Genomic DNA, 19,221 nt, shown 5'->3' with positions numbered 1-19,221 from the left:
GGGGTCCCAAACTAGGCATGTAAAGCTTCTGAGCAGCTTCAAACAGATTCTCAGGCTCCCGGGGTGACAAATTTCTGAATATTTTCCAAGATCCCAAACTTTGCTTTTAAATCCGCCTTTGTCTTGATCTATATTCTTCGATCCGGGCGGTTTAGAAATGGTATTCTCACCAAGATGACCAAACGTTTCCCGAGATCCATTCGATCGAACATGATACCAATCCGTGCACTTCGAATTGAAGCGTGAAACCTTATTGAATCTTGCACACCAGCTCTGAGTACGAGCCATTTTCCTCTTACTCTTAAAGCCGCAGAGAGCTCTAAGCTGGCCATCTGTTTCAAGCAAACCATATTCAAGTGGAAAAGTAAAGTTAAAGGTTAAGGATTGTACCCACTTGAAGCTTGTATTGGGTGGTAATGGCCTTGGGGTAGGTGTTTCCAGTGGTTCTGTAAGTTCTACTCCCTTATAATCTTTTGCGAATTCCTCCACTTCTTTGCAAAATTCTTCAGCTACAACATTGTTCTGATCAAAGTTTTCTATGTCTTCCTCATCACTCAAGTCATAAGCTGGAGGTTGAAAGAAATCTACCTCCGCATCATCTTCGTATTCGCTTGGGGAAGATTCTTCAATCTCGGAGAATTCACTTGCGGATGCAAGTTTATTACTAGGAGAACTTGACTTGAGACTATCATCATCAAGGAAACTTGCGTCTTGGATTTTTCCGTCTAGTTCTTCATAAAATACCTGCTTTGGGGGTCGTGCACTATCCTCCTTAGCATCAATTGTAACGTCCTTGACGGAATTTTTCACAACTTTGGATTCCCATGAAGGTTCAGCATCTCCTAAATCTTTGACCAGTACTTCTTCTTCTTGGATAATTTGAGCTTCCTCCAATTGTTCCAGAACAAAGTTTTGCTCATTACTGCCCACTGGGGTTTCTAGTGTCTCCTTCATGCTACGTTCGTCATTAAATTCTCCACATAAAGCTATTGGAGTTCCTTGAGGGTTTAAACGTCTGGAAGATAATTGATGTATTGCTTACTCCAGCTGATGAAGGGTTGTATGAAGTTGATCTACTATTTTCTTGAGGCGAGCCTGTGATTCTCGAGGTGATGGATTTGGACATGGTACATAGGGAAGTGGTGGTGTTTGGGAGTAATTGGATTGGAATTGGGGTAAATAAGGATCGTATGGTGGTGAATGGTGAAAAGGAGCTTGTGAGTGTGGTGGTTCAAAGTTATGTTGAGAGGATGGTCTATAGGCACAGAGTGGGGCTTGTTGGTAGTTACAAGGTTGTCCACCATATCTATCAGCTTGGTATGCATTGTAGAATGGTCTTTGTCCATGATATCTTGGAGGGTGTTGTTGCCTAAAGGGTTGATCAAATCCTCTTGGCTCCATCCATCTTTGATTTCTCTGACCTTGATGCATGTTCATGCTATAACTTCCGTTCCCTTCAACAATATTAGAACCAAACTCAAAGCGAGAGGGGTGAGAATTCATAGTAGCTAATAAAAATAAAAAGGGGAAAAACAAAAACAAATAAACAAGTAAAAGAAAAATATTTACAATAACCAATAATAAGGCACACGTTTGTAGTTCCCCGGCAACGGCGCCATTTTGAAGAGAGAAACTCTTGTGTGATCTAGAACTCAGAATAAATTTTCGTTGCAAGTATAGATTTTAAACCAACAAAAGTCCTTTCTTATAAACATTTTGGTTGTCACAAGTAACAAACCCCTAAATAAATTGATAACCGAAGTATTCAAACCTCGGGTCGTCTTCTCAAGGAACTGCAGGGAGGTATGTTCTTATTATTGGTTATGAGTTTTGTAAATTGGGGTTTTGAAAGTAAGGAATAAGTAATTTAAATGACAAATAAAATAAATAAATAATTGTAAAATAAACTCTTGGCAAGGTATGAGAATTTGGAAGTCCTATCCTAGTTATCCTTATCAATGGTGATGAGAATTGAGTTTTAATCCCACTTAGTTTGCCTTTACTAAAGCAAAGGAAGGTCAAGTGGACCAATTAGTTTGATCCTCATGTCCTAGTCAATTCCTAAGAAAGGACTAGAGTTATTGGAGTTTAATTCAATTGGTAAAAAATAACAATTATCAGTTACGATGAGTTGACAACTCAAGAGTTACCAATTAATCAACCAAAGCCAAAAAGGAGAAAATATAAATTATTAATATAAATAAAGAAGAGCAATCATGATTCTGAAATACCTCAAATTATATTAGATAGAAAAACAAATCTAAACATGAATGGTTCATAAGCCAATTTGGCAGCAAAAGTAATTAAAGGAAAGCATTAAAGTATCTGAAAAATAAAAGAGAAATATAAAGTAAAGGAATGTTGAACCTGATAAGGAGTTGGAATACTAAATTGAAATAATAAGAAATCCTAATCCTAAAACCTAAGAGAGAGGAGAGAACCTCTCTCTCTAAAAACTACATATAAACTATGAAAAGTGAATAATTGGAGATCTCCCTCTGAATGGATGCATTCCCCCCACTTCATAACCTCTAATCTGTGCCTTTTGGACTTGGATCTGGGCCAAAAAGGGCTTCAGAAATCGCTGGAAGCGTTTTCTATAATTTCTGGTGCGTGGCGTCTGTCACGCGTCCGCGTGGGTCACGCGGTCGCGTCATCTGGAGTTTTCCTTATCACGCATTCGCTTCGGTCATGCGTCCGCGTCATCTGTGTTTTGCTCAAAGCGCGCGTCCGCGTCAGTCACGCGTTCGCGTCGCTGCCTTTTCGTATTGGGCATGCGGCTGCGGCGTCCATGCGTTCGCGTCGTTGCCAGTTTCTTCAAAAACTCCATTTTGTGCTTTCCTTCCATTTTTGTATGTTTCCTTTCCATCCTTTAAGTCATTCCTGCCTTAGAAGATCTGAAACTACTTAACACACAAATCACGGCATCGAATGGTAATAAAAGGTAATTAAAATAAATAATTTCAAAGCATAGGAAACATGTAATTCACATATATCACATAATAAGGAAGGAAAAGTAAAACCATGCAATTTTCATGAATAAGTGGGTGAAGAATTGAATAAATCTCTTGAATTGAGCACAATATATATCATAAAATATGGGTTTATCAAACAGCATTGAGTATCTCATCGAATACTAACTTTTGCTCATGAATCATCTTTTATTCCATATATAAGTTTGTATGAGTTAACTCATTTGTGTCATATGCTAACTCCTCCTCTATTAGCTTATTCTAAAAAAGGTGAATATCAGACATCTCAGAATATGGCATTGATTGATAGTCTCGTAAAGATCTCGCATTCCTGTTGAGTATCTTCTCAATCTCAATAAGGCAAAGATTTTTTAATTTGTCATCAGTCATGTTTAGTCCTAGTAAAATCACATGATGGTTTTATGAAATATTTAATAAGTAATTCCAAAACAAAACTATTAATATTATTAATAAAAATAAAAGTAATAAGAGAATACAATCTTGATATAAAAAAAATAGTAAAATACCTTAAGTTTTTAATACTTTTCTCCTCTCATATAGTATCCCGTCAGCTAATAATGTCCAAGTTGCATTCCAAACACGCTCTGATTTGCTAATGCTATTAGATATCAGTAGCATCGCAAATAGTTTTCTCAATTGATGACCAGATGGCAGATGCAAGTTCAGCTACCTCATTAATAACTGTAACGAATTTCATATCATCACACAGTACTCCTATGGAATAGCAAGTATCTTGGAAGTTAGAATATGTAATCCCATTAACTGTCCTAATAGACTCATATGTTGTGCAACCTCTCTAAACAGCTAACAAAATTCTCATATAGTAGATATCACATGTATCCGGTAAAACATAGTTTAACCTCCCGATAGAATACCCTCTTTTGCGTGGATACCATTCCCTTGCTTCTTTATCATACACAAATTGATTTGGAAATTCAGCATACGTCAAAGTTTGACCTGCTTTAAATTCTTTGTTGGCCTCTATCCATGCTAAGAACATCGTACATTTTTCTTCCTCTTCTTCCACTATTTCCTCAAGATCGTCATCATCTTTAAAGATGATATTTTGCTCTCCAGGCAAATGAAAGGTTAATCTCATAATTGAAGGCTACCTCTGATAAATATCATAAGCCAAAGTTCTTCTCATAGCCTTACATGCAGACAAATACTTGCAATTATAAAATTGTTTAATCTCATTAATAACCCGAGCATCCTCTCCACTGGAAGCTTCCTTTAAAACTCCAACTGCTACCCTGTTTAGACCTTTATTCACGTACTTGAACAAATATTTGATAGCATTTGACTTGTTGCAGTACTCTACATTGACATGCACTTGATAAGACATCAGCAGATATGCATTGTATGGAACCACAATCATATTATTCATATGGACTTCTTTATTCTCAGTAACTACTCATGTGTCTCGTCTTCTATATGATGGATATCCACTATCATCAATAATTGTGGTGCTACTGAATGTTTTAGGATAACATTTGGTGCAGTACCCATCTTTCATGCAGGGAGATTTTGAGAAAGCTCTACCACATGGTCCATGAATCATATATGCAGACACAGCTCTAAACAATTTTGGGTGTCGAACAGGATCTGGCAACTCTAAAGATATTAATCGGTCAATTTGAGTTGTCGTTGTTATCTAGTGGTCTCCACTTAACCATAAAATAATGTAAGCATGTGGTAGACCTCTTTTTTGGAATTCCATCGTATACATCCTGATGAATGAACAAATGCACGGGTTTAGATTTTCACACTAAAAGTAGAATTTTGTCTGTTGCAAGTATAGTCCAAACCCAACAATTGAACATCAGTCAAATAATAAAGTCAAAACAAAGTATAAACCGAGAGCAGTTAAACCTCGGGTCGTTCTCCCTAGGAATGCAAATGAAATGTTACTTCTTTCGGTTGTGAAGAGGGTAAAAGGGGTTGTTTTGTGCAAGAAATGAAAGATTAAAAGAACTAAGCAATAAAAGAACTAAACAATGATCAATTTTGGGAATTGATGCAAGCAAAGGTAAATAAGATCAAAACTAGTGAAAATGCAAATAAAGAGCCTTGACTTGGGAGTGAGGATCCAAGGAATCATATCATTGCCATAACCACAACTATGGTAATTATCATGAGTCAATCTCGCCTAGTCAACCCCAACCATCGAGGAGTAAGTCAAGCAAGCATAATTGACCTTAATCCATAAGTCCTAACCAACTTACCAAACTAGTTGATAAAAGGCTAGCGTCAATGGAAACAAGAGTCAACTAACTACCCAAGAATTACCACTAAATGTCAGACATTATGACTCTAGTATCCTAAGAACTCAAACCACAAGCCAAGGTGTGAAAATCTACTCATAATCTAGAGTTGGCATTTTCACAAACACCTTGTGTGCATAAAAGTAAAGCATGGAAAATTTGCAAAATAAAATGTAAAACTATAACTAACTATCAACAAAATCAAACATAAACAAGCAATCAAATATAAAGGAAGCATGAAATGTAAAATTTATCAACAAAACTTCAAGAAACACAAAATTTCAATATGAACAAAGTAACTTGAACCAAAAGGAAATGAAGGTAAAAGTGCTTGAATTAAAGAGGAAATTGAGAGTACTTACAATTGAAGAAGCAAAATCTAAAATCAAAGCTTGCTATAAAATGCTACAATGGAAATTGATAAACCCTAAGAAAGCTTTCTACTCTACACTACTCCTACTCCTAATACTATGAAAACTATGTAAAAATTGCTCCAATGCTTCCCCCCTTTGATAAGTGTTGAAGTCTCCTTTATATAGCACTCCAAAATAGCATTTCAGCCTTCCAAAAATGAGCTAAGGGCCTCAGAAATCGCGAAGCACGTGCATCATTAATGAAATCACGTGTTGGGACCTGTGCGGATGCACAGACGTATGTGTCCGCACACGCGGCTGAAAATTGACCTGTGCGTACGCACAGGTGCGTGCGTACGCACACATGGGAATTCTCGCTTGTGCGCGCGCACGTAGGACTGTGCGCACGCATACTTCGCTGTGTGTGCTTTTCCTTGTTTTCTTTATGTTTTCTCTCTTGTACATGCTTTCTTCCACTTTTGGCTATCCATTCTTGTCTTCAAGGCCTGAAATCACTCATAAACCATATCACGGCATCGAATGTCATAGAAGTGGAATTAAAATTCACTAATCTAAGCATTGAAATGCATGTTTTCACATTTAAGATCAAACTAGGGATCAAACACAAAAGTATGCTATTTTGGTGCTTAAGTGTGAGTTCATGTGCTAGAATCCATCCAAATTGAGTCAAAATATACCATCAAATATGGACTCATCACATTCCTTATAACAAAAAGACAAAAAAATGTTATAAATAAACTATCTATTTTATATATATGCTTTGATAAATTATGGATGATAATAAAAAATCAACAATATGTTAAATAAAAAAATATTTTACAATTTATTTTATAACAATCTAAAGGAACATTTCTCTGAAAATAAGGTTGGATGATGAGCAATACCTGCATCTAGCACTCCAAATGAAATTTCTTGCTTAAGATCTGAGATTATCATATCAAGCTTAATTTTAAACACTCTATATGATATATTCAGCCGGTCTTCAACTTTTAAGTTCTTTGGATTGTTAACTCTGTCAATCTTTTGCCAACTCGAGTTACATGTCATTGTGATGAAGAGGTCTGAATATTCATATTTCTTACAAATTGCCATAACATCTTGAAAATCATTAAACATGTATCTCATACCACTAATGAAGGACGCCGGTAGGATGACACGTTTACCTACTTTGGAAGCACGAGTCTCACCCCTAACAATTGCATCTTGAATCCCCTTATATATATCGCTCCTCACCTTGTTTTGGTTGTTTTGATAGTAGGTCAGCCTTTGTGCTTCAATCCTGGAAAAACAATCAACTAAGAACTGCTGAAATAGTCTTCTACCATTGCATACTTGACCCTTCTCTCTTGTTTACTATAAAAATGATATGAACTCTCTTAAACTCACATGACGCCTCTTTCTATTTTCATTAGCCCTATGAGATTCTCGCAAAAGAATGTCTTCTTGGTAGCCATCTTCACCTTAAGAAAACATCATGGGATACTGAAGATGAATAAATATTGTTTGTGTCTCATGAATCCTTTGTAGATGTCTGGACTTTAATTGAACTATTATCACGCTCCGCATCTCCAGAATAAAAATCTCTAACTATTAGAACTGCGATCTCATTAGAAGATGGTAAATTGTAGACTCTCGCGTCCTTTGATCTTTTCCAGTACAACTGCAGTCTTATATTTGTGATATCTCCTTGATTTAGATAGTTTCTTACTGTCCTAAATGTGTGAGTAAGAATATTATGTTGATCGATCATACCCTTGAGATCTAGAACCAAGGACTGGTCAATGTTGTTGTTGGTTGTTCTTGAACTGTATAATGTAAGGTCCCACATCGGTTGGGGAGGGGAACGACGCATGCCTTATATACCTCTCCCTAGCATGACGCATTTTGACGAGTGAGTGTGGGGGGCTTCGGCTATCATCCCTATCGTCAAAGGCAAAACCGTGAGGCCTTGTGTGCCAAAGCGGACAATATCGTGCTAGCGGGTGGTCTGGGCTGTTACAGATGGTATCAGAGCCGGAGCCCGGATCGATGTGCCAGCGAGGGCGCTAGGCTCCCTTAGTGGGGTGGATTGTAAGGTCCCACATCGGTTGGGGAGGTGATAGCAAAGAATTTTTGTCGGTCTAGATTTTCTCTTATAGGAAAGAATTACTTCGTTGTAAGCATAGCTCCAAACCAACAAACAACTCTCACATCAATTTAAATTGGTTTTGTCACAAGTATAAACCCCAATGAAAATTAACCGAAGTATTTAAACCTCGGGTCATCTCACAAGGAATTGCAATGAAGTGGTCAATTATTGACTATGAAAGAACAAGGGGTTTGATTGATAAAAGGGGCAATAAAATAAATGACAAGAATAGTAAATCAAGCAAGCATTTAAAGAAGACAAGTAATAAAGAGAAGAAATTAATAAAGAGACACATTCATGGCAAGGTTTGAGAATATAGGCTTTCTATCATAGTCATACAATGATTAATTCATCTTATTTAGTCAACTCCAACAAATGGAAGAAGGTGTCATGTTATCTTCACATAGGGAGAACGTCAAACAAGACTAGTTAATCATATCACAATAATAAACAAGAATTTATCTTACTATGTCATCCCCGATGATGGAAGAAGGTATCATATTATCTTCACACTCGAAGAAAGTCTAATAAGAATAGCTAATCTTAATCCAAATGTCCTAATCAACTCACTAAGTGAATTAGCAAGAGATTAGAGTTAATGGAAATAATACTAGCCAACAACTCTAGATTACTAACATGAGTTGGGCATCAATGACTCAAGATTGCCTAATCGCTCTTTCCAAGCCAAGAATGCTCAAAGTCTACTCTAAAGCCCAACCAAGCATTTTGTCAAACACTTGGAAGGCATAAAAGGAAAGCATAGTAAATTGCAAGAAATAGTAAAATCTACCAACTACTAATTGCAAGGAAAGTAAGATCACAACTCAAATCAACAATTAAAAGAACATCAAACATCAATTGCATTGAAAGAAATTCAAATCCAACGTGAGCATTCATGAACATAAAAGAGACATAAAAGTAAAATTAACAAGAAAACTAAGAGAATTAGAGTGTAGAAACAAGAAATTGTAGAGGAAACAAGATGAAATCAAGTAATCAAATCTAGATCTAAGAAAAATTAACCTAATCCTAACCTAATTTTAGAGAGAAGAGGGAGCTTCTCTCTCTAGAAAACTAACTAAAGGCTCATCATGACTAACTAAGTGCTCTCCCTTGCTCAAGTTTCAATTCTGCATGAAATACCCTCAGAAACCAGTTGGATTTGGGCCTGGGCAGCTCAAAAATTGCCCCTAGCGTTTTGCCTTTAAGTGAGTCACATGCGAGCATCGATGCGTGTACATGGGACACGCGCACGCGTCGCTTGGTAATTTCCTATCCACGTGTACGCGTCATGTACGCGTACGCGTCACCATGCAACTTCGCTTTTACGTGCGCGCGTCTGTTGCGCGTGCGCGTCCATTGATGTACTCCAAATCCTTGTTTCCTCATGCATTCTCCACTTTGTATGCTTTTCACTTCTCTTCTTCCATCCAATACTTGCCTTATGAACCTGAAATCACTAACAAACACATCAAGGCATCAAATGGAATTAAGGTGAGTTAAAATCACCAATTTTAGGGCCTAAAAAGCATATTTTTACACTTAAGCACAAATTAAGGGAGAATTACAAAACCATGCTATTTCATTGAATAAATGTGAGAAAAGGTGATAAAATCTCCTAAAATAAGTACAAGATAAACCACAAATTTGGGGTTTATCAGGAGGGGAACGAAGCATGCCTTATAAGGGTGTGGATACCTCTCCCTAGCATGACGCGTTTTGACAAGTGAGTATGGGGGGCTTCGGCTATCATCCCTATCGTCAAAGGCAAAACCGTGAGGCCTTATGTGCCAAAGCGGATAATATTGTGGTAGCGGATGGTCTGGGTTGTTACAGATGGTATCAGAGCCAGAGCCCGGATCGATGTGCCAGTGAGGGCACTAGGCTCCCTTAGGAGGGTGGATTGTAAGGTCCCACATCGGTTGGGGAGGGGAACGAAGCATACCTTATAAGGGTGTGGATACCTCTCCCTAGCATGACGCATTTTGATGAGTGAGTGTGGGGGGCTTTGGCTATCATCCCTATCGTCAAAGGCAAAACCGTGAGGCCTTGTATGCCAAAGCGGACAATATCGTGCTAGCGCGTGGTCTGGGTTGTTACAGATGGTATCAGAGCCGGAGCCCAGATCGATGTGTCAGCGAGGGTGCTAAGCTCCCTTAGGGGGGTGGATTGTTAGGTCTCACATTAGTTTGGGAGGGGAACGAAGCATGCCTTATAAGGGTGTGGATACCTCTCCCTAGCATGACACGTTTTGACGAGTGAGTGTGGGGGGCTTCGGCTATCATCCCTATCGTCAAAGGCAAAACCGTGAGGCCTTGTGTGTCAAAGCGGACAATATCGTGCTAGTGGGTGGTCTGGGCTGTTACAGATGGTATTAGAGTCGGAGCCTGGATCGATGTGCTATTGAGGGCGCTGGGCTCCCTTAGGGAGGTGGATTGTAAGGTCCCACATCGGTTGGGGAGGGGAACGAAGCATGCCTTATAAGGGTGTAGATACCTCTCCCTAACATGACGCGTTTTAACGAGTGAGTGTGGGGCTTCAGCTATCATCCCTATCATCAAAGCCAAAACCGTGAGGCCTTGTGTGCCAAAGCGGACAATATCGTGCTAGCGGGTGGTCTAGGCTGTTACAGATGGTATCAGAGCCGGAGCCCGGATCGATGTGCTAGCGAGGGCGCTAGGCTCCCTTAGGGGGTGTATTGTAAGGTTCCACATCGGTTGGGGAGGGAAACGAATCATGCCTTATAAGGGTGTGGATACCTCTCCCTAGCATGAGGCGTTTTGATGAGTGAGTGTGGGGGCTTCGGTTATCATCCCTATCGTCAAAGGCAAAACCATGAGGCCTTGTGTGCCAAAGCGGACAATATCGTGCTAGCGGGTGGTCTGGGCTGTTACATATAAAACATTAATTGAAAAATATTAATATTCATAATTAACCAAAATCAAAGTATGAACTGCTTTAATATAGATCTAATAAGTTTGAAATGCATGATACAAACCTGAAAATCTCTATTCTGTTTGAGACCTCATTTTCTATATCATAAATATATAACTACGCGAATTTTTCTCTTTATCCCTCAATTGGCACCAAGCTTCCAATTTTGTGGTAGACAAATACCTATAATCATAAAATTGTTTGATCTCATCAATAATCTGAGCATCCTCCCCACTAAAAGCGTTCTTTGAAACTCCAATTACTATCCTATCTAGACCTTTATTCACGTACTTGAACAAATATTTGATAGAGACTTGTTGCAATACTCTATATTAACATACACTTGATAAGACATATTATTGTTACATGCAAACTATTTGAATAATTGTTAATTATTATCGTTATTATGTAAAAACTAATCTGCACTTAGTTATAAATCACAATAATTACGTGATTTTTTTTCTTTGAATTATACAAATTCAGGATTGTATCCCGAAATACACTTTTGCTTGCAATAATTTATTTTATCAATTCAAATAAAATTTACTATTGTTTACCTTGCTCAAATTTTATCTTTTATCTTTCTCTATAAAAAAAATACTTAATAAGTTGTTCTAATTTATTTTATTAATTTTCATTACCCTTCTGTACTTGCCCTGAGAAAACAAAAATCAACTCGAACTCTATCATGTATTATTTAGATCATCAACCCCTCTCCTGTTCCCCAAACACCCCGTTCAAGTTTAGCTTAGGAATAAATTTGAATTAAAATAAATTTAAATTAATTTTTTTAAAAATTTTAATTTATGAACAAATAACTTAAAATTAAAAAGCAACAATTTAAGCAAATAATAATAATTTATGATTTAAAAGAGTAATATGCAAATAATTTAAAATTTAAAAAATAACAATCTAAACAAAACAACCTAAACAAATAACTTATATCTAAAAAGTAACAACCTAAGAAAATAATAATTTATTGATAAAATTTTAAAAATTTCTAGTGACGACACCTAAGGAAATAACTTAAAATTTAAAAAGTAAGAATCTAAACATATAATAATTTATAATTTATAAATATAATTCTAAAAATTTCTAGCGATGATACCTAAACAAATAAATTTATAAACTCAACGCGTATGAGCGCCATGTCAGCATAAGAGCTCCCAATTTATATTACTATAAATAAATTAAAATTTTAAAAATAACCATCTAAATAAAATAACTTAAGATTTCAAAAATAACAATCTAAACAAAACAATCTAAGCAAATAACTTAAATTTAAAAAGTAACAATTTAAACAAATAATAATTTATAATTTAGAAATAAAATTTTAAAATTTCTAGTGACAACGCCTAAGCAAATAATTAGTTCAACAATATTAAAAACTAAATACCTAACAACCTAAAAAAGCATATTTAAAAATTTAAAAAGTAACAACCATAACAAATAATAAGTTATAATTTATAAATAAAATTTTAAAAATTTCTAATGACGATACCTAAGCAAATACACTCCTAAACTTAATGTATGAGCGCATGTCAGCAAAAAGTCTCCCTATTTGTATTACTATAAAGATATAAAGATAAAGATGAGCGCTACGTCAGCAAAAAGTCTCTCTATTTATATTACTATAAAGATAAATTGACTTTGATTTTAATTTAATTTAAAGGGCAAGTTACTTAAATAAATAGATTAGAGAAAACGTTTACCTGAATGTGCAAAACTGGTTCTTGTTACCTGCATGTGCAAAAAGCCATTTCTATGTAAACCGTGGCAACCCACCACGGTTTCAAAACGTGCGTAAACCGTGGAGATCCACAGCGGATTATGGTTGAAAAAAATATAGTGTAAACCGTGGTAGGTCACCACGGTTTACTAAGGAGAAATTGCGTGCATAAACCGTGGAGAGTCACCACGGTTTATGAAGAAAGTTGTTTGCACATAAAACCCTGTGGGTCACCACGGTTTATGTGTGTGTGGCTATATAAGTAATCCGTGGAAGGGTAGGATGGATCATTTGGTAAATAACAAAAAAAAAGGAAGTTGTTGTTGTGTTGAGAGGATTTGGCAAAACTTTGGAGGTTTGAAGGAGAAGTGGGTGGTGGAGCCAATGGAAGGTGAGGATCGCTTGTACCGACTAAATGGTGTCGCTCACGTGGCAGGATATATCGACGAAGAGGTTAGTTACTGTTACTGTCGTTATTATTGTTATTAAAATTCATACTAATATAGCAATTGATATTATTAGGGATATTGTTAGTAAAAATATTTTATTATGTTTATTTGTATTGTTATTCTGATTAATGTTATTTACATAAATATTGATATTATTATGGTTACTGTCAATCCAAATGTGAGGCATTTATTAATATTGTCTACTGAATAATGCATATTTTATTATGCTTATTTATCTTGTAAGTCTGGTTAATAGTATTTTTCTAAAATATTTTGTTATAAATGTAAATATTTTATTGAATAATATTTTTTTCCTGTATTTATATTGTTATAATGAATGCATAGTATTCGTAGCTTCACGGTGTATTACACACTAAGAGAATCAATGAATTTAATGTGACGAGTCTAATAATTTTTACGAAAATTATGTTTGGTGTTGTTTGTAATGGTTGTATGTTAAGGGATTTTGTTACCCATGTTTTGCAGCCTAGTAGGGTTATTAGCGCCGTTAGGAGGCAGCAGAATATGCCCTTACATGACCGGATTATATCGTATCTGGAGACTGTCGGCTTGTATCATCTGGCTAGGCTAAACAGTCAGTGGTTCTGGGTTGATGAGTCTCTCCTTAGCGCATTTATTGAGCGGTGGCGTCCAGAGACCCACACGTTCCATATGCCATTTGGTGAGTGCACCATTACTTTACAGGATGTTGCGTATCAGCTGGGTTTGCCGATTGATGGTGTGCCCGTTAGTGGGTGCTTGACTGAGTTTGAGAATCTGATGGAACACGGTAGACCAGCATGGGTGTGGTTTCGGGAGTTGTTCGGGGAGTTACCTCCACAGAGTAAAATCAAGCAGATGACAGTGTGCTACACATGGTTCCACGAGAGGTTCCGGGTTCTCCCTGCAGATGCTACTGATGAGACCGTGCGTGTATACGCACGCGCTTATATCCTGATGCTGTTGTCGTCTCAGCTGTTTGCGGACAAGAACGCAAACAGGGTTCACCTTTGCTGGTTGCCTTATTTGGCATTGTTGGACGACTTGGGCAGATATAGCTGGGGCTCCGTTGCACTGGCCTGGTTGTATAGGTGTCTTTGTCGTGGTACAAATAGGAACGTCGTTAACTTGGCTGGGCCGCTACAGCTACTACAGTCTTGGATTTTCTGGAGGTTTCCCACTCTGAGGCCCACTGGTTTTGACCGGTTCGGGTTTCCTCTTGCTTCTAGGTAGGGTTTAGTATTATCCGTTAATAAATTTTAAATACATCATGTGTTATGGTTTGTTTTGACATCATTTCAATTAAAATTGTAGGTGGGCTGAGTTTGTGCCGAGGAACGATGCAGGGGCACAGAGATTACTTTCCGCACGCCTTGCACTGGATCGGCTGCGTGCCCACGATGTGAGTCATTTATTTATTACTGATACCTGTACTAGTTTTTGTTAAATGTCACTGTCTCAGCAAACTCTTACTGTTTCTATGCAGTTTGTGTGGGAGCCTTATTCTTCTGTTGATGTTGGTGCTGTCATTCATCCGGAGATACTAGCTGACGAGCACCGACGGCTATGGACGGCCGTCACTAGCCTGATATATTTTGCTGCGATCGAGTGGCACCAGGTCGATAGGGTTCTACCCCAGTTCGGCGGTGTTCAGCATCTCCCAGAGCCAGCTCTGAACATAGATTGGCTACATGCGAAGGATGGTAGGGGTGGGGACCGGTGGTTTCCTTCATATTATCAGGAGTGGCACCAGCATTGGGAGGACAGGCTTCGGTCAATCATATGGGTCGATCGAGTCATCGACCCTGGTCCATCAGCAGAGTACCTGGAGTGGTGGTGCCGTGTGGCGCACAGGTTCCTATCCCCAGATGTAGCATTTCAGGATCCGAGGCCGATTGTGCTGACTGAGGAGGCGCGTCACAGAGGGTCGTCGCAGGCACCTCCTAGAGTGCACGTTTATGACAGACCAGATAACAGACGAGTCGATCGGCGCTGCCGTATAGGGACCCGGACCACCGATCGCGAGTGGAGGGAGTTTGCGGACCATTTGGAGGAGGATGTTCCTGGAGCTGAGCCTGGGGATGCAGTGGACTACCGTGTTCCTTGACGTAGAGGCAGACGGCCACCTGCGCGGCCTAACCGTCGAGGTGCGCCTGACAAAGGACCATCCGAGCAGGGGGACGGCAGTCATCACGTGCCCGGTGAGGAGGTAGTTGGATCAGCATCAGCTATGGATCGGCTGACGTTCGAGGTGGGTACTAGCTCTCAGCTGTTTGGGAACGTTAGCCCACATGCTTTTGCTGAGTTTACTACCGCGGCTGTCGGGATGGACATTGATGATCCTGTTACTCAGTCCGAGTTCTACATGGACATAGCAGACATGCTTAGGGATGATGATGATACCCATTATAGGCCACAGATGCCTGAGAAGCATGCCCAGTTTGCTGATCAGCAGCCCAGGAGTGACGATGTTCAGGCTCAGTTGGCAGTGGACCTCAACGAGCCTGTAGTTTCTCCGTCTGACCCATGGTTTGCGTTAGGAGGGACACCTGCCTCTGCTTTCAGCGCCGTTCCCGCACAGCCCTCAGCACCAGCAGCAGATCACAGACCTAGGCGTGTGAGGCGTCCTCCTTTGTGTGGTACCGGAGGTCACCTGCTTGGCCAGTTCGACGATGATGACAGTGACACCATTGAGGATTCTGATTAGTTATGTTATATGTTCCTGTCCGTTAGAGACTTTGTTATTTTATGTATTGAGCATGCTACTTAGTGTTTATGGCTTTCAGACTTATGTTAAATGTTATTTTTCTTTTAACCAATCAGTTTGACCGATTTCAGCTTCTTTGATATGTAGCTCTACGGTTTATATTATAATGCACAATATGAACGATACATTAATAGGTAAAATAACAGGAATTTATTCATCTGAAATTTTTGCATTAGATAAACATGTTGACAGTCACAGACTTAACCAACCATACATTACTAACATTATCTAGACCCTGATGCAACTGAAACATCATAGACTGCATAATACACGACATGAGATCTACGCATCCCCTCCACCACTCTGTCTTCGTTGGTGATAGTTCCTCCGCGTATGCCCAGGCTGACGGCATAGTCCACATCGCTTCGGCTGGTTCTCCTGAGACTGATCCATACTTCCACGGATCCTGGTTGCCTTTGGACGACCTTCCTTTGCACGCCGCATATTAGGGTCAGGAATGATGGTAGGCCCAGCATATGGAGGCCATAGTCCTTCAGGGATAGGTGGGAGAAACCCCTCCTTGTAAACGTTGAACACCTCACTCATACGATACACCTCGTGAACATATGACGCCCAGTTAAGCCGGGAGTAGGCGCAACACGCAATGGCGTGGCAACAAGGATAATGCAGCGCCTGAAAGTGGCCACAGTCGCATCGGTGATCTTTAAGGGAAACTCTATAGCTGCCCAGGGAGAAGTTGCCGGTTGGTGTTGTCTCCGCGACGGTGTACTCGGACTGCTGCCTGTCATATAATGTCACAGTGAAGCACCTCGAGTCTCTTAGGTTCCGATCAATAGACTTTACCAAGGCCTGACAGAATTCATGCCCAGATCCGAGTTGTGCCTCTGCTGTCTGTCCCCGTACTACAAATAGCTGAGCAAGCCTCCCGTAGGTTGACTTAACCAAAGATGTGACCGGCAGGTTGCGAGTTCCCTTTAGCACGGAGTTCACACATTCACTGATGTTTGTGGTCATGTGCCCGAACCGTCGACCAGCATCCTCATGTTGGGTCCATTTGTCATACTCCATCCGGTTGGCCCAGTCACACATTGCTGGATTCTCAGTCCGCATGATGTCAAACCAGTAGTAAAACTCAGCCTCAGTCTTTGCGTAGGCAACATTCACCAACAGCCTCCTGGAGTCCTTACCTTTGAACGTTAGGGCGAAATTCGCAACCACATGCCTAATACAGTAGGCCCGAAACGCCCGAGGAGGCAGCCACCCAGTCTCAAGTGCCTCAAGCGCTGCCTTGATCCCATTATGCCTGTCAGAGATAACAAGGATACCCTCCTGAGGAGTCACATGCTCTCGGAGATTGGACAAGAAGAATGACCACGACTCTGCATTTTTGCCCTCCACAAGGGCAAATGCTATCGGGAGGATGTTCGAGTTCCCGTCCTGAGCTATCGCCAACAGCAGCGTCCCTCCATACTTCCCATACAAGTGGGTACCATCAATACTGACGAGGGGCTTGCAATGCCGGAATGCCTCGATACAGGGTGGAAATGTCCAGAATAGCCGGTGAAAGTACTCGGTGGACTCATCAACCCCACCACCAATCCGAACAGGAGACGTCTTCAGCACCGTGATTGTTCCCGGCATTGTCGCCTGGATCCCTAGCATCCAATGTGGCAACTCCGCGTAAGACTCTTCCCAATCTCCATATATTTCTGCCACTGCCTTCTGCTTAGCCATCCAAACCTTCCTGTAACTAGGCCTGAAACCGTAATCAGCTTCTGTCGCTTGTTGAAGTACCTTTACCGTAACCGCAGTATCTGCCCTAACCATAGGAAGAATCCTCGCACAGATAACGTGGTAATCCAGCTGACAGTGATCACTTGAAATAGAAGTTGTGAGGCATGTGTGTGGCCCGTTGTACCTCCTAACCTCTCAAGTCCCCTTTCGTGTACGAAGCGCTACACGAATCAACCAACTACAACCCTTGCCGAATTCCTTGCATTTTCCATGATACTTCAAATGATCCGATTCAATGACTCTGTACTCAACACCTCGCCGGATGCTATATTCCTTTACACTCAGCACAGCTTCATCTTTACTCTGGAATGATTGCCCAATCTGAAATTCTGCAGAAGATCCCCCCACTCTGTTACCACTGTCTTCCTGTTGACCAAGAGCTTCCAAGTTTAGTGTCGAGAAGTGTGTAGGGTAGTGATGAGAACCAGAACTTGATGGCCTATGCTGCGCATGTGGATTGCCACGTGTGTCATCGTCGCTGTCACCATCGATATCAACAGGCTCCTGGTCAGACTCATCGTCACGCATTGCATTCTCTACTTGATCAGGTCCACCAAAGTCTTCGATATAAGGTACGAGGCCACCACCGGTGCCCACAATGTGCGGAGGCTCAATGACTGCTGCATTCTCCAAAGGTATAGAACCAACAACCTCCGTTCGGTCTAAATCAGCCGCAAACGAAGGTGATTGAACCGGCGGAAGATACGGTCTGACCGCAGGCATCGAACTAGATACACCACCCGCGGCAGCTAGGCAGGGAACTGGCGCGGATGCCCCAGAACTATCGACACCAACCTCCAACTTCGCGAACAACTCATAGATTCTGATCTCCGGAAAACTCCGTACACAGTAGAACAGAACCCTAATATCTTCATCAGCCTTAACCGCAAAGGTTTCATACTGAACACCGGTCGATACAACCGCCATGGGAATCTTGTAGAATAGTTTCTTCACCCACTTGCTACCCAACACGCCAAGCTTCTCCAAGATGCTGTTCTTCAGATCTGACAAAGTCATCGACGACCTGATAAAAATACTTAGTGGTTCTCTGTCGGTAAACTTCACACCTTTGCTTTTGCTTTTTTTTTATTTTCCCAGAGCAATGCACTAGGGCAAGAAAACTCTCTTCCTCACTAGCCATTGTGAGAATGATCTCTTATGGAGCTTGAATCACCAACATATATATAGACTTCCTGTCATCATAAACCGTGGTGACCCACAGGGTTTTATGTGCAAACAACTTTCTTCATAAACCGTGGTGACTCTCCACGGTTTATGCACGCAATTTCTCCTTAGTAAACTGTGGTGACCTACCACGGTTTACACTATATTTTTTTCAACCATAATCCGTTGTGGGTCTCCACAGTTTACGCACGTTTTGAAACCGTGGTGGGTTGCCACGGTTTACATAGAAATGGCTTTTTGCACATGCAGGTAACAAGAACCAGTTTTGCACATTCAGGTAAACGTTTTCTCTAATCTATTTATTTAAGTAACTTGCCCTAATTTAAATTTAGGGTTTGATTTCAACTCAGGATGAAGCAAATAAATTTAAAACATAAGGCCAAAGGATTTATTATTATTCATTCACACACATAAACTTTCAATTACCAAATCAAAGATAAAAACATAACATAAGATCCCCTACTTCAGCAAACAAAAACACTAAGAAGGAATAATATTTTATTTGCCTAATTTTAAATTAAACAGATCTTCTATAATCACAAAATTTAATAATACTTTATCAAAAGCCTAGAAACCAAGGAAATTAGATTCTTAAGTCGACAATGAGCAAAACCAAACAACCATTGATAGAAAATTAGGAATT

At 39.9% G+C, this 19,221-nt stretch overlaps 4 protein-coding genes across 4 annotated transcripts; 2 read left to right on the top strand and 2 right to left on the bottom strand.

The window, feature by feature from the left end:
• Window positions 1–12,806: 12,806 nt before the first annotated feature.
• Window positions 12,807–14,978, top strand: LOC148579850 (serine/threonine-protein phosphatase 7 long form homolog). Its single transcript, XM_088491186.1, has 4 exons — window positions 12,807–12,875; window positions 13,358–14,100; window positions 14,186–14,273; window positions 14,358–14,978. Exons 1-4 carry the CDS (start codon window positions 12,807–12,809, stop codon window positions 14,976–14,978), a joined length of 1,521 nt encoding a protein of 506 aa, XP_088347312.1.
• LOC148579849 (uncharacterized) lies at window positions 14,676–15,578 on the top strand. The gene has a single exon (XM_088485454.1). The coding sequence runs from the start codon at window positions 15,102–15,104 to the stop codon at window positions 15,576–15,578; it is 477 nt and encodes a 158-aa protein (XP_088341580.1). The 5' UTR covers window positions 14,676–15,101.
• A 342-nt stretch (window positions 15,579–15,920) lies between these two features.
• Window positions 15,921–17,426, bottom strand: LOC107620565 (uncharacterized). Its single transcript, XM_016322702.1, has one exon. It carries the CDS (start codon window positions 17,424–17,426, stop codon window positions 15,921–15,923), a length of 1,506 nt encoding a protein of 501 aa, XP_016178188.1.
• Window positions 17,427–17,528: 102 nt separating this feature from the next.
• Window positions 17,529–18,410, bottom strand: LOC107620563 (uncharacterized). Its single transcript, XM_016322701.1, has one exon. It carries the CDS (start codon window positions 18,408–18,410, stop codon window positions 17,529–17,531), a length of 882 nt encoding a protein of 293 aa, XP_016178187.1.
• Between the last annotated feature and the right edge of the window lie 811 nt (window positions 18,411–19,221).

Source organism: Arachis ipaensis, chromosome B10 (assembly GCF_059453495.1).
Source record: "Arachis ipaensis isolate K30076 ecotype BB chromosome B10, ASM5945349v1, whole genome shotgun sequence".
Taxonomy (NCBI): domain Eukaryota; kingdom Viridiplantae; phylum Streptophyta; class Magnoliopsida; order Fabales; family Fabaceae; genus Arachis; species Arachis ipaensis.
Note: the sequence above shows the minus strand (reverse complement) of the source record. Positions and strands in the feature narration are given on the sequence as shown.

What these genes read in the sequence shown, in the direction of transcription:
- LOC148579849 (XM_088485454.1), top strand. Translation starts at nt 15,102, where the DNA reads ATGGATCGGCTGACGTTCGAGGTGGGTACTAGCTCTCAGCTGTTTGGG.
- LOC107620565 (XM_016322702.1), bottom strand. Translation starts at nt 17,426, where the DNA reads ATGGTTAGGGCAGATACTGCGGTTACGGTAAAGGTACTTCAACAAGCG.
- LOC148579850 (XM_088491186.1), top strand. Translation starts at nt 12,807, where the DNA reads ATGGAAGGTGAGGATCGCTTGTACCGACTAAATGGTGTCGCTCACGTG. An exon ending in GGGTTTCCTCTTGCTTCTAG is followed by an intron (nt 14,101 to 14,185) that starts GTAGGGTTTAGT and finishes TTAAAATTGTAG; the next exon opens with GTGGGCTGAGTTTGTGCCGA. An exon ending in ATCGGCTGCGTGCCCACGAT is followed by an intron (nt 14,274 to 14,357) that starts GTGAGTCATTTA and finishes GTTTCTATGCAG; the next exon opens with TTTGTGTGGGAGCCTTATTC.
- LOC107620563 (XM_016322701.1), bottom strand. Translation starts at nt 18,410, where the DNA reads ATGACTTTGTCAGATCTGAAGAACAGCATCTTGGAGAAGCTTGGCGTG.